General features: G+C 39.5%; 1 protein-coding gene across 5 annotated transcripts in view; it reads right to left on the bottom strand.

Annotated features, from left to right (window-relative positions):
* epha3 (eph receptor A3) overlaps window positions 1-14,993 on the bottom strand; it is a 94,605-nt gene that overhangs the window by 29,386 nt on the left and 50,226 nt on the right. For all 5 annotated transcript variants that reach the window (XM_014337933.2, XM_005935715.3, XM_042226237.1 and 2 more), the window contains 3 exons: window positions 13,287-13,442; window positions 6,121-6,480; window positions 2,027-2,151 (listed from right to left, as the gene is read on the bottom strand). In XM_014337933.2, the coding sequence (XP_014193419.1) occupies window positions 2,027-2,151; window positions 6,121-6,480; window positions 13,287-13,442 (641 nt within the window). The remainder of the gene's footprint in view (window positions 1-2,026; window positions 2,152-6,120; window positions 6,481-13,286; window positions 13,443-14,993) is intronic.

Raw genomic sequence — 14,993 nt, 5'->3', positions numbered from 1 at the left:
CCCAAATATGTTGGTCCACTGAGGATCCATTACTCTATGCACTATATGCTCGGCATTTTTTGATATGACTGCAGTTTCTACAGTGACAGATGCTAGGCTGGAGTCACTGGTAAATTTCTACTGGATTACTGAATTCTTCTCACTGCAAATGTCTGTTTTAAACTTGTTTAAATCCAGACAGGAAACCACAGCAAAAAAAAAGAAAAAAAAAAGTCTGGCTGTTGATGTAGACCTGAACATCACTTCCTTGGTAAAAGCTCTCTCTTTTAATCTCTTTAATCTTAGTCTGTTTTTGTGTTCTGTTTCACCATCCTGTTTATGTCTATGTGCAATTATATCTGTGTGTCTGTGCATGTGTCTCTAAAAGCCTCTTTCTGTCTCATAAGTGAGTCATGGTGTGGTCTTGGTGTGGGGAATTCGTGTTCCAGTGTTTCTCCTTCTGTGGCCTTTATCCTTGGCATGCTAGTTGCCCTCAGTGTCCCTGTGCCTACAACAAGAAGAGGCCTCTGTCTGGCATTCGTCTTGGGATCTACCATGATTCTCCAAGTTTGCTCTTCTGCGTGGAAGAGCCTTTTGTCAGGGGTTTAAAATCCCTGGGTATGTATGTCTAGTGAGGAGAATCCTATGGGAACTTGCTTTGTGGGTATGTGTGTTTGTGTTGTGTCTCCAGCACTTCCTGAAAGATAATGCGGTTACCAAGCAAAATACCCAGAAGGCTTTATTACAAAATGCTTTACTTTAGCTCCACCCTCATATTTTTCCTGTCCTTTTTGAACGAGCGTGCATTGGTGATAAGTGAGCATGTGTGTGCAATTGGAAAACCACAGCTGAGAATAAGACCTGCAGTGAGCTCTGACCCAGCATCACTCATTAACTTTTCCTCTCACTGTTTTCCGGCCTTGTTTTAACATCTTAGGTAGGGATGGCTGAGCAGAGACCAGAGTTTAGAGAGGAAACAGCTTCTGTCAGCCTACTAATCAAGAGATTAGGGGCCACTGTTGGCATTCAAGCAAACTGATTTGGGGCACACACACACACATATACACACACAAACACACAGACACACACACTGAATCTGCCAGAGTGATTAAACTTGCATCCACGGCTAATTTCACCATCAAATGTCAGCCATAGCCCAGCATTGGTGCTGAAAGCCAGTGTAATTCGTTCTGCACTAATTTCCCTCACAGAAGAATGAGGGACCCCACAGATGCATTTACTGTCTGCCATAAAACTTGTCTCCATTAAGGAGTGGACTAGAGAGGAGGGCAGCATGAGAGATGGAAGGATAGATAGAAGGAGAAGAGAAGCAAAAAGAAAGGAAGAATGTAAAAATTGTCACATGAAAAAGAAAACATGGTGGAAAGGGAGGTCTTCTGATGAAGAGATTTCTTTTATTGTAAAAATAAAACATTATGCACAACATAACGACAACTACATTTTCATTTCATTTAAATTTATATTAACTTAAATTGTACCTGAAAACCCAAAACTACAACTCGCATTAGTTCGAATAACATTTACAAAGACTATAAGGGTTAGAGTTGAGTTAAATGTTATTATTTTCACAGAAATTCAGTCTACTAGGCCAGAGAATAAGTCCAGGATGTTCTTCCAAATGTTAGAGAAAGACTGATGGATATACTACATGGACCTAAAAAGGTGGAAATGTAAGTAAACCTTTTCAGTCTATTCCCCTGGTGAGAAATATTTTCAGGAAATTCAAGTGACCAGTTTTCAGGGTATTTATTTCTCTTTGATGCCTAAATTGGAGACACAGCTGGATTGAAATAATAAAATACTAGAATCTATTCACAAGCAGCTCACGAATTACTATGCCATGTGCGTTTATCTTCTGAATTTAGCATCATTCTTACCAGACGTTTAGAGAATGCTTACAATCTTCCCATCTTAGGTGTACTCCCCCAAATGAGTTAGGGTTAGATATTTTTTCTCTTAGAGAGGCACATTTTATGATACAAATGCACACAAGGAAAACTTTAACAGTGATATATACTGAACCAACCTTTTCGTAGTATTTGATCTCATAGTCAAGGATGATACCGTTGGGTCTTTCTGGCTCCTGCCAGGACAGGGAGACACTGCTTCGAGTTGTCTTCTCCTTTTTGATCACTGCTACTGGAGAGGGAGCTGGGCAGGAGACATAGACAGTCAGAGAGTGAGTTCCGTTAGTCTAAGGTTCAGTGGAAGTTCAGTCCACAGTGTTGAATCCTGGCAATTGTCTATAGTTCCTGTTAGCCTAATTCAGTTTGCTGCTTGGTGGGGTGGCATTCTAAAGCAAAGGCCCAGGGTTGTGAGTGGAACAAGACCGTGTGAAGTAATGTACAAGAAACTGCACTGGATCAACATATCGGAATTTTCTACTGGTTTTAAATTTATCAAAATGTGTATCGATATTTGTCGTTTTAAGTAAAGATTAGGACCAGTAAGATTTACATGTGTACCAAAAACAAGCAAAAGCACGATAATTTCTGCTATTTCTGATCAGAGTATAGTAGTTTGTCCTCCATCACTTATATTTAAAACACTATAAACAATTTCCTCTCTGCTGTCCTCATCCATTTTGGTTAGTCGCTTTCTCTCTTGCCAATCTTCCTCGCCAATCCTTCACCCATGCACCGCTTTGCCTCAGGGAGTTCACATGGTCCCAATCTAGTAATTCAGCACATCTCTCCTTCTATCAAGACTCGCACCCCTCTCTCGTTCTGTGTCTCTCTCCTCACTCCCTTTCTCATTTCCCTTTTTTACTGCTCTCTAATTGCCAGGCAGCTCCAGGGCCAGCTCGGCATCTGAGGCATCGACTTTTAATTTTATTAGACCACAGGAAAAAACATGTTTGTCTTTGAAATGTTCAAGCCTTTCTTGATTGTGATTATATGGCTGCAGAATGCGTCTAAGTGTGTGTGTACATTTACTCGTGTGTATTTCCGCGGGAAGTTATTTTTTCTCCTGTAATGAATCCAGATGGGGAGAATCTGTTTCTATACCCCCTGCTCCTCCTCTTCTCCTCTCCCTCTGCTTCTGATAGTGGGGTGAGGCTGTGCTTTTTATTGGCTCTGTGGTTTATGGTGGTAATGATTTACTGTGTCTGGGTTGCTTAGAGGCAGCTTCAAGTTCCTCTACTCCTCTGTTTCCTTTGCCTTGCTTCCCTTTCTATCTTCCTCGGCATGTCTACTGCTAAGCACTTAATTTGCTGTCACTCTGTTTTTTGTCTGAGGCATAACTGATACAGTATACCAGGCCTGTACTGGTGTTAAAAACTGTCCTTCTTTGTCATTCACTCATAATTTGAGGGCCATGCTGCAGATGTTGAAACAGTGACCTCTACAACACAGGCACACAGTTAGAAGTAATTATTATTGGAAACTAAATTAAACAAGATGCTATTCAATGGCAAAAATCATTGCCCAAATGAGAGAAAATATACAACTTTGCCTTTACTTTCTCATTGTTTAACAGCTATCATCACCAACCATATTATCATATCACTAGAGATATGCAACTAGATATTACTCTGCATCTGAATCACAGTTACTCTGTTCTTAGCATAGTTATGAAATAAGTGGAGGGCAAAGGAGGCGAGAGGAGGAGAACTGTCTGACAGCACCTTGACAGCACAACCAGGACACACTGCTCCTTCCAGGGAAACACTTAATCCAGCTTTTAACAGCTTTGGCATCTATACGTGTGTGCTGGTGTGTAAGTATGTGTGTTTATTCGAGGGAAAGCATATAGACGGGTGGGGCAAGTGCACTGACATACTTAATCCTTGTAAACTCTGAGGGCTGATGGAGAGTGTGCAGCTGCAGGCTGAGATATTTGTTAAAGAGAGAGGGGATTGTAAGTGTGAAAAGCCAGGACAGAGGGTGTAGTACTGAGCTGTGTATGTTGTCCTTCTCGGTGTGTAAATCTGCTTGCATCTATGTGAGCACACTGATAAATGGTAAGTAAAGATGAGTTTCATTTCATCTGATTATCACTTAGACACTAAGATGGCTTTTGATATTCTGTGCACACACAGACCTCTTAGTGTTGATAAGCCCTCTTCAAATCTAATATATATTCAGATTGCAGAGGTAATCCTACTAACTAACCACACACTTACATTATAATGCTTACTAAAAATGTGCTTATTTTTTTATTTTTTTGTCCAAATTTGTATATTTTTAATTTTGCTTTAATCTGAACTTTTGATGCATGTGCATTTAAACATACGAGCACCCAGAAAGACACTTAAAATCTACATTTAACGCTTATCCCTATTTTGTCACTTAAAAGGCACACACACAGCAGACTCTTTATATGGTATGTGATTTATATATATCAAAGCTCCTGCATTTGTAATTGTGTGTCTAGTTTAAAAGTTTCCATAAGTACAGTGTTTACTCTATGCAGTGCCTCTTTTGAGTCTCCCTCTTGGAACTCTCTGAAGCTTAAACTACATGCTGTAGTACATGCATGTTTTCTATCACAAGAAAATCAGCCTGTCACCAAGTCAGCCCAACACGACATTTCACAAAGACTGCTGCAAGTAGCAAGATCTGAATCAGTTATCCAATACAATCCAATCCTCATGGTATTTCCCGTTGAGTGTACCCACAGGTGTGAGGCTGTTTTTACAATTTTGGATCTGTTGTTATAATATTTAACATTTTACATTACTTGATTTTCATTTTTCTCCACACAGCTTTCCTGATTTACAGGCATGTGAATTCCAAGGGGACTACATTACTGATACTGATACTAAGAATAATCAGTACACCCTGTAACCTGTGAGAGAAAGCGTCTCTTTCATTCATAAAGCAGAGGCACCAAGACTCGATATTTGCATGTAACTTTTAAAACAAGCAAAAGACTTGAAGTACTAAAGGTTTCATTGCATTTTGCTTGAAGGCATCTCTACTCTGACTCTGTTTAAATTCATTGCTCTTGCCATCTGCCTATCATCATCGATGTGATGGAGTCTGACCTTGCTGTATGACAGCTTATGAGAGAAATTCGCATCTGTCTGGTCTGTAAAAAAAAAAAAAAAACACCCTTCCAGGTGCTAAATCAACCTTCAAGGTTTAGAAGAAGAGCCATACAGAAAAATAGAGGAACACAGAAAAACTGGGTGTGGGGTTGGTTTGGGACATGACAGGTAGAAGTAAAGGAGGTCGGTAGGGCGGTGGGGGGGATGTAGGGAACCACACTGCTTGAGAAAAAAATGCTGAGCTTCCAAACACAAAGGCAAAATGTGTAGGGGAACACTGAAGGAATGGCAAAAAGAAGAAAATAAGCTGATGAACTAGACTGGGACCTTTGCACATTCCTTGCTAGAGTCATGGATTTCTGAGGTTTGGCACTTTCTGCTGCAGCTAGATTTATTTTACCCTTGGAATTTCACGGCACTGCTTTCCTTTGCCGTCTTTTTCTTGTAAGAACTGGATGTGTGGAGAGATATTTGTATAAAAAGATTGATGGGAGTTTTAGGAGCCCATCCTCACGTTAAGAGAGTATGTTAAAAGGAGGAGTTATATTTTGGAAAAGGAGGAGGACATTCGATCCTGGTCGTTAAACAAGAGAATAGCGGCCTGGGATCGCCTTGTAAATGTCCAGGGTTGATGGTTGTAGTACATATGTTTGAGGTATATAAACCATAGGCTAGGGTATTATTTTATGAGAATATTCAGAAGCACAGGGGGAGGAGGAGGAGAAGCTTGTGTATGTTATCAACATGGTAGCTATTTTTTTTTATTTACACACAGTACTTGTTATTACATATATAATACACTTGCATTAAATGCACTTTTCTTCATGCATGAATCAGCCACTCCATAGTTCCCAGTCCTCAGACCAGCTAAAAATAGAGATAAGCAAAATCTTGCAACCTGCATGAGATGACCAACCTGCTTAACCTAAGATCTGCCAGAGGCTATTTTTTCTTTGTTGTTGGAGAATGGGCCTATGTTTTTACATCAGTGATCTATCTTTTTTATTGATTATACGCAGACAACTTTCAATCAATATCCAAAATGGTTCAAAAGTATTGCTGTTGTGTATAGTCAATTGTCTCAGCTCATATCTTTAGCTAGCCACCCATACATCATGACAGCTCACCCGCTTGGTTGGTGGTGATGGTGACGGCAGCGTACTGTCTCATCTTTGGTGCCAGCGATGACACACCGTTCTGTGCTTCAATCTCAAATGTGTAGTTAGTGTGGGCTAACAAGTCGCCAACCGTCACTGTGGTGTTGTGCAGTCCCATGGCTCTTGGCAGGAAGCGAACATTGCTCCGGCAAGGTTCACAGCGCTGGGTCCCACTGCTGCTGCCATTAGCAGCAACAGCACGGCAACGTTTGCAAAGGACAGTGAAGGTGATATCCCTGCGCCCTCCGGTGTCCTCAGGCCAGCTCCATTCCAGGATAACAGAAGTTTCATTGATGGAAGAGATTACGTTCCGGGGAGCTGAAGGAGGTCCTGGTAGACAGAAGGAGATGAGGTGAGATCGAGAGGCAGGTCACTGGATTTACAGAAGGACAGAACGCTTAGTAGTATAAAAAAAACACACAAAAACTGATTAGTATAGTATAAAAAGGCAGATTGAAAGGAAAGAACACAAAGAAAGGAAAATGCAGCAGCATAACAGACGAAAAGCAATATTAACATCAGTCAGTAGACTGGCATTAAACTGAATTACATTTAACAGCAAAGTCATATGCTAAGTGTAGTACACAGAACATGTAACATGAACTATAAATCTAACTATATGGTCATTTTACTTATTTGCTGTTATGTCTTTCTCTTTGAGAATTGGAGCAGGGTTGTGAAAAATCACCCATTTATAGCTGGATTTGGTGTTTATTCTTCCTTAAATTTCCCAAAGTTGTTCCTTTTTCTTTCATAAGGAAGACAATTCACAAAAAGGCATATATATATATATATATATATTTTTTTTTTTTTCACATATATATATATATATATATATATAATATATATCAATAAGATATTATATATATAATATATTTGAAATATATATATATATATATATAATTTGTGAAATATATATATATATTTCACAATGCATTATTTGCCTACTTGGACATCTTCATGGAAGAAAATTCTTACTATGAGTGCTACACAGTGAATGAGTTGTCGTAATACTAGGGTTATGTTAATGTAAATCAGTGAATCTACTACAGTATGTATGTGTTTACATCTCACTTTCAAATTCCGTAAGAAATAAGAGGAGCATGGCACAGTCGGAGCAAGTGAGTCTGACTCACTCAGACTAACATAAAATCTGTCTTATTACAAACAGATTTCCAGATACTCATATGAAAAACTATGACTAATTACATGGGGGACATAGCAAAACTGCCAAATAGCTCAGTGGGGGAAACTGAGAAGGCAGAGGAAGGAAAAAAAAGATTCAAATGGGCTTACTGGATTGTGTCTTGAGATAAAACGCTTTGTTTAGTTTGTTTTGCTGAATTTACTTCACTCCTAAACTATGCGCAGCGGCTGTCTCAGTTATCTGCATCGCAGATATTTATGTGCTTGAGCCAGAGAAATCAAAAGAAAAATACACACACGATTTGGCTGCAAAGAAGTTCTGATAACTTGGATATCTGCAAGTCTCATGAATCTAACTTTGAAAGACATGTCAAATTACATGTCAAGTTACATGATTCAAACTTTTTAACTCTAAATACAGTTGCACACAAGAAGTTTCTAAAAGTCAGTCATTTAAATATCTAAGTGGTAAAAACAGGTTTAAAACATCAGTAAAAAAAATGTACAACTAACATAACATCCACTGACCACATCAGAGTTTTGAGTCTGCATTTCAGCTTAGCTTTACCCATATGTGCATACATGTATATGCACTGCACTGCTTGTATGCACATGCATACAGGGAAGCTAAAGTAAAAGTCAAAATGATTGAACACATCTTGCACGTGAAACCAAACACAATGTGTTAAAGCTAAAGGTGCAAAACTACTGTGGAAGAAGTTTCAGTCACTTATATTTTCTTGTACTTTAACAGTTTGGATTCGTCATTGAAAATTAAATTCCTCCAAGACGTCAGTTAACTCATTTTACTTTCAGCATTGTACATTTTTGCTGTGTACTGCATGTACTGCAACTTAGAACTTCAAACTCAGAATTAACACCCATGAAAAAACTCAATACTCAAATACTCAGATCAATACTCAGAGTTATGCACAAATACAGTAACAGTGGTGCCTCTGCTTTTGAACACAAATTATTTTGTTATCCTACTAAACTAACACTGTTTATTAATGTTACAGATGCGCTGAGCTGTGCCATTAACATTATTGTTTTATTATATATATAGCCGCTAGCCAGTAAACGCCTCAGTTAAATGACAAACGTTATCATGTGCTATTTAATGCTTCCGTGATGTATAAACGGGAGCATCAGTGACCTCTCCAAATCCCTCAAAGTGTTGTTCATCGTTCTGAAGGTCAGCTACCTTACCTGCTAGCAAGGAGAGGGGCTGCGTACCTGCCTGTCTGCAACTGTGCTGTGTGATAGGGTTGTGCTGATGAGCGACGATGTCGTGGATCAACAATGATCGAAGTAAGCGCAATAGCTCATAACTCAAGGTGAATTTTATTTCATTTACCAATTGGTGCATGAAATCAATATCATTATTATAAGGTTCATAATAAACTTCAAATAGCACCTTCACATCTAAGCAATATTTGTAAGAAAGACATGTCTGGGCATGCAGGGGCGTGCAAACACAAGTTTACACCCAGAATTCTGTATGCTTTGAAGTTAATGAGCGTGGAGCAGCTACACTAATCCATCATCAGCATCAAGTGAGAGAAAACAGAAGAAGATACTTTTGACTGCTGGATGGATTTTTAAATAACCCCATTATGTGACTTTCATTTGTAGATGCTCGCTTATCTTGTTAACTTTTTTTTTCTCCACAGTGTGTATGCAGCGCATGGTGAAGACCGAAGGGAAGACAGATGAAATATTTAACACCTAAACAAACAAACAAACAAACAAAAAAAGAACTGTAGGACAGCTATACTATAGGTCTAATTTAAAAAAGTAACAAGCCAGAAAATGTGATGAATTAATACAGTTTTTGTTCAGCTGACATCTGTCTAATTATGGTCAGCTCTCACCTCTGCGCCTTTTACATGTGGGCCACACTTTGTGTGTCATGAACGGTGCTACCATAATTGTTTAGTTTAACTTCCTCTGCTGCCCTGCAGCAATGCTATCGGTCATCGGCAATGTCACGGTCATGATCATGTGCAAAGCGCCTAACCCTAATGTGTGAAGTGGTCAGCTAAAGCAGGAAAAAGTGGCCCTAATCTCTAATTATTAGTCGGTCAACATTACAATACGGTTGTGGAAAAGTCAAGTCAAGATGAACAGCAACATACTATAATTTTTTAACGTCATATGTAAGTGGTACTGTGCGACATGTGTTACATTTTAATAATAGCAATAATGCAATGATTCATACAGGGAGCGCAGAATTATTAGGCAAATGAGTATTTTGTCCACATCATCCTCTTCATGCATGTTGTCTTACTCCAAGCTGTATAGGCTCGAAAGCCTACTACCAATTGTCATCCTGGGACCTTTTTCGGTCCCTTTGCTTGTTCGTATGAACGCCATTTCCACTGTGTTGGGTGTAGCATAGCGAAACTTGCCACCGGGTTTCGTTTTTGTAAAAAATTCAAAATTTCAGTCTGATTTTCCTACAGCAGCCTAAAACGGCTTAGCAGCAAAAATACTCACACTGAACACCCTAGGGACCGTTTTGGGCCCATTGAAACCCTTTATAAACGCTATTTTTCACTGCAGAATTATGACCTTTAATATCTGGATTACGGCTTAGGTTTCGCTTTTGCTTTGGACTAGAGGCCTTGGAATTGTAATTTTTTTATTTATCCACCAGGTGGCGCCCTTGCTCCAAATTTGATCCGGGGCTCGAAAACAGCCGACAACAGCGGGCTCCTTAGAAAGGCCTGCGGGGAATGAAGCCTCATTTTCGGCGTGCAGCAGCAGCGTCGCCCGCTGATCGGGCGGGACCATTTTCGGCCACTAGGAGCGTTTAGCGGGGTAATTTTTTTCAAATCAACAGGAAATGACGTATTTGTTGTGACGTGGTACCGGAAGTGTGTGTTGGAAAAAGGGATCCGACGCAACATGCCCCGGTCATTGTCGGGAGTTAACCCGGGGAGAATGCTCTGATTCCGGCTTAAAGGAGGAGCATTTGCCGCCTGGAGACCATTTTCTGGTCCGGAAAAAAAAAATAGAAGGCGATCGAAATGAAGGTTAGTGCCAATCTTTAGTCCATCTAAAGGCCTAATTATAACAACAATCAAATATTAATTCAAATGTTGTTTTTTTTTAAATATTTCGTTTTGTTTCGGGCGGCTAAAAAAAACGGTGCGCACATGTAATTAAACTGCGATCAAAAGGGTTAAAACCCCCGAAATATAATTAAAACTTTACATGGCTAGTTCAGGGAGAAGTAGGTCTAAAAGACTGACCAATTTAAAGTGGAAAAAAAATGAATATAAATTTTTTACAGTGCACTTTTTCTGGCGTGGTCGATAATGTGCATTTTATGAAATGCGCTCCTGGAAAAAAAATAAAAGGCGATCGAAATGACTGTTGGTGCCAATCTTTAGTCCATCTAAAGGCCTAATTATAATAACAATTGAATATTACCTCAAATGTTTTTTTTGGAAAATATTCAAGTTTTTTGTTTTTTGGGGCAAAAAAAGCAGTGCGCTCATGTGACGAAACCGGGATATAAAGGGTTAAAATCCGCGAAATGTAATTAAAACTTGACATGGCTAGTTCAAGGAGAAGTAGGTCTAAAAGATTGGCTAATTTAAAGTGGAATAAAATATTAATAAATAAATTTTTTATAGCACTTTTTCGGGCGGGACCGAAAACGGTCCCCAGGGTGTTCAGCGTAAGTTTTTTTAAAGTATCGCACAATTAAGCATATTAGGTGATGTGCATCTCTGTAATGAGAAGGGGTGTGGTCTAATGACATCAACACCCTATATCAGGTGTGCATAATTATTAGGCAACGTCCTTTCCTTTGGCAAAATGGGTCAAAAGAAGGACTTGACAGGCTCAGAAAAGTCAAAAATAGTGAGATATCTTGCAGAGGGATGCAGCAGTCTCAAAATTGCAAAGCTTCTGAAGCGTGATCATCGAACAATCAAGCGTTTCATTCAAAATAGTCAACAGGGTCGCAAGAAGCGTGTGGAAAAACCAAGGCGCAAAATAACTGCCCATGAACTGAGAAAAGTCAAGCGTGCAGCTGCCAAGATGCCACTTGCCACCAGTTTGGCCATATTTCAGAGCTGCAACATCACTGGAGTGCCCAAAAGCACAAGGTGTGCAATACTCAGAGACATGGCCAAGGTAAGAAAGGCTGAAAGACGACCACCACTGAACAAGACACACAAGCTGAAACGTCAAGACTGGGCCAAGAAATATCTCAAGACTGGTTTTTCTAAGGTTTTATGGACTGATGAAATGAGAGTGAGTCTTGATGGGCCAGATGGATGGGCCCGTGGCTGGATTGGTAAAGGGCAGAGAGCTCCAGTCCGACTCAGACGCCAGCAAGGTGGAGGTGGAGTACTGGTTTGGGCTGCTATCATCAAAGATGAGCTTGTGGGGCCTTTTCGGGTTGAGGATGGAGTCAAGCTCAACTCCCAGTCCTACTGCCAGTTTCTGGAAGACACCTTCTTCAAGCAGTGGTACAGGAAGAAGTCTGCATCCTTCAAGAAAAACATGATTTTCATGCAGGACAATGCTCCATCACACGCGTCCAAGTACTCCACAGCGTGGCTGGCAAGAAAGGGTATAAAAGAAGAAAAACTAATGACATGGCCACCTTGTTCACCTGATCTGAACCCCATTGAGAACCTGTGGTCCATCATCAAATGTGAGATTTACAAGGAGGGAAAACAGTACACCTCTCTGAACAGTGTCTGGGAGGCTGTGGTTGCTGCTGCACGCAATGTTGATGGTGAACAGATCAAAACACTGACAGAATCCATGGATGGCAGGCTTTTGAGTGTCCTTGCAAAGAAAGGTGGCTATATTGGTCGCTGATTTGTTTTTGTTTTGTTTTTGAATGTCAGAAATGTATATTTGTGAATGTGGAGATGTTATATTGGTTTCACTGGTAAAAATAAATAATTGAAATGGGTATATATTTGTTTTTTGTTAAGTTGCCTAATAATTATGCACAGTAATAGTCACCTGCACACACAGATATCCCCCTAAAATAGCTAAAACTAAAAACAAACTAAAAACTACTTCCAAAAACATTCAGCTTTGATATTAATGAGTTTTTTGGGTTCATTGAGAACATGGTTGTTGTTCAATAATAAAATTATTCCTCAAAAATACAACTTGCCTAATAATTCTGCACTCCCTGTACTGAATGAAGAACAAAATAGAAACATTTTCTCCTTTTCTTCAACCTTTCCTCTGACCTTTGAAATTTTCTTGCCAACAAATTTCCAAAGTCAGCTTGAAACAACCTTTATCACACCGCTAACAGTAAAAGACCTCTCCTGAGATAATCACGATCATTATCTCCTAACAACTTATCTATTCATTTTCAGCTCTAGCGTTGCTCAGTTTGTCCCAATGAGATGAAATTTGCGTAGTTGACAAGATGATGTTGAGATAATCACAACAGGGACCTGCTGTGATTGTCGTTATAATTAGCATTCTGTCTGCGGCTGCGGGCGTTGATTTATATTTTCCACCATTCCCCACACAGTTTTTTTTTCTTCCTAGCCCCGTTAGTAACGGATGTATCAATAATCTGACATCAGGGAATGCAGTGATTTATTGGTTTAGAGAGAATGCATTTTTGAATAGTTGCAGGAGTCGTCTGCATCTGCAATCCATTTGCATGAGATGGAGGCAAACAGATTCACACAGGAAGTACAAAAGGTGGTAGAAAATGTGACCTTTTAAAAAAATGAGGGATTTTTATCTTCCTGTGTCCACTTATTCACTGTTTTCCCAGTGTGTTATCTCTGGAATTCCAATGTTGTGCTGAAGGTGTTTATTTTCATGGGCAAACATGGACGACTGCAAAACAAGTTGTTTAAAATGTCTGGAAACCTTTATATTAGTGACACAAAATACAAACTGCAACATATGAGACTCACTGACTCACTATGTGATAGCTCACCAGGAAATGTTAGTGCTATTTACACTGGGGGAAAATGCACACTTACGAGTACAGGCCATAGAAGCAGGGTCTCCCTCAGCACGGAAGTAGTTTTTCTCACAGCCACAGTGAAGAGACCCCTCATGGTGAGAGAAACTATGAGGTGGACACTTTGAGCACTCCATATTCCCGAGAGTAGATTTGTAGAAGCCTGCCCTGCACGCTGAAAACAAAAACAACACAGACAGATACATGAGCATCGTGCTGAACCAGCACATCGGCAGCTGTGTAATAGCTGCATTCTTCTTCAGAGCACCTTCAACAATTGCAAGTCAAAAAATGAAAGATTGGACATGTTTAATGCACTCTCTTTGTCTCTCACACACACACAAACACACAGACACACTGACACCAACAAAGTGCTGGAAGGAGACAGAATGTATATCTCCTGTTAATGTAACAGGAATCCATTGGCTGCTAGTAAAAACAATAATTCTCTGAAATGTCTTTGCATCTATTTCCTCCTCCCTTCAACTCTCAGAGGGCACAGCATGAATAATGCAGATTGTCCCCTCAGATAAAAGGGATGTTCTCTTTAAATATCTGTGGTATTAAATGTGCACTCAGCAGCTCTTTTAACTCCTACTCACCACTAATCTGTTGCAATCTGTGCAAGTAGGGTGACACTCTACCTGTGTAAAGTATATTGCATGTGAAAGTAGACTGTATGTGTGTCTGTTTTTCTGTGTAGGATGGAAGATCAAGAGGGGAAGATTAAAAAAAAGACTTTCCCTTGTGTTTTTTCTGTTCTTCTTCCTTTCTCTACATATTTAGTTCCACTCTACTTTATTCAGTGCTCCCCTTTTCTCCCACCACCAAAGGTTGAAACCTCTGTCAACTTATCCAGAGTTATAGTGAGATAAAAAGCATTTAGGCATACAAACTGTCTCTTTCCATGATGGTCAACTGCATTTAGAGTTCACCATCAACAGTACTGTATTTCCAAGCATGAGCGGTATCTCCACTGCCGAACCACAGTAACTGGAAATTCAAGCTCCTATAACCATTCCTCCAGTTCCTGCCACAAAAATGGCAGAAATTTTATATCTTAGAATTGGAATACTGTATGAATGTCCTATCCATCTATCCATTTTCTTAAACATATCCAAGTCAAAGTCAAAGTGATTATAAAATCAATTCAGCTAAGTGTGCATAAGCTGTCTAGATGGGATGTGCTAATATGATGTTAATATAGTACGATTTTTACTTATGGCAGCTCATAGGTGTGTCTTTATGGCATGCTTTTATGGATGGATCTCTTAGGCATGTGTTTCACCAGCTCTTTGAAGACAGATATTTATCATCTGTTTAGCGTAGTACTGCTTTTAATTCTTCATCTCTTACAGCTTATAAATTAAAAGTAAAAAAACAAGGTCTCAGAGGACAATTTCAGTTTGCAAGTCTTCTTTGTTTAGAAGTAAAAAAAGAGCATAATGTATTCCAAGACTGAGTCCATGTGCAGAAAGATCGAGGCAAGGAAGTAATCAGGTTTAAATGTTTATTTTGTGCATTTTTCACTTTTTATGAAAAAGTTTAAACCAACAGCTACTGTGTTTGTCTTTTTATGGCCATTAAGGTGTATTTGATGACCTTTTTATTTTCTGCTGGATTTATAACCAATTGCAGTTGTAATATATGCTCCTTGTAAACCCAGTGTTGTGCACATACTCAGACAAGCTTGCGCTCTCTCTCTCTCTCTCTCTCTCTCTCTCTC

The sequence above is a fragment of the Haplochromis burtoni genome, unplaced genomic scaffold (assembly GCF_018398535.1).
Source record: "Haplochromis burtoni strain Fernald_Lab_line unplaced genomic scaffold, NCSU_Asbu1 Contig_202, whole genome shotgun sequence".
Lineage (NCBI taxonomy): Eukaryota > Metazoa > Chordata > Actinopteri > Cichliformes > Cichlidae > Haplochromis > Haplochromis burtoni.
This window is presented reverse-complemented; position numbering and strand designations above follow the sequence as displayed.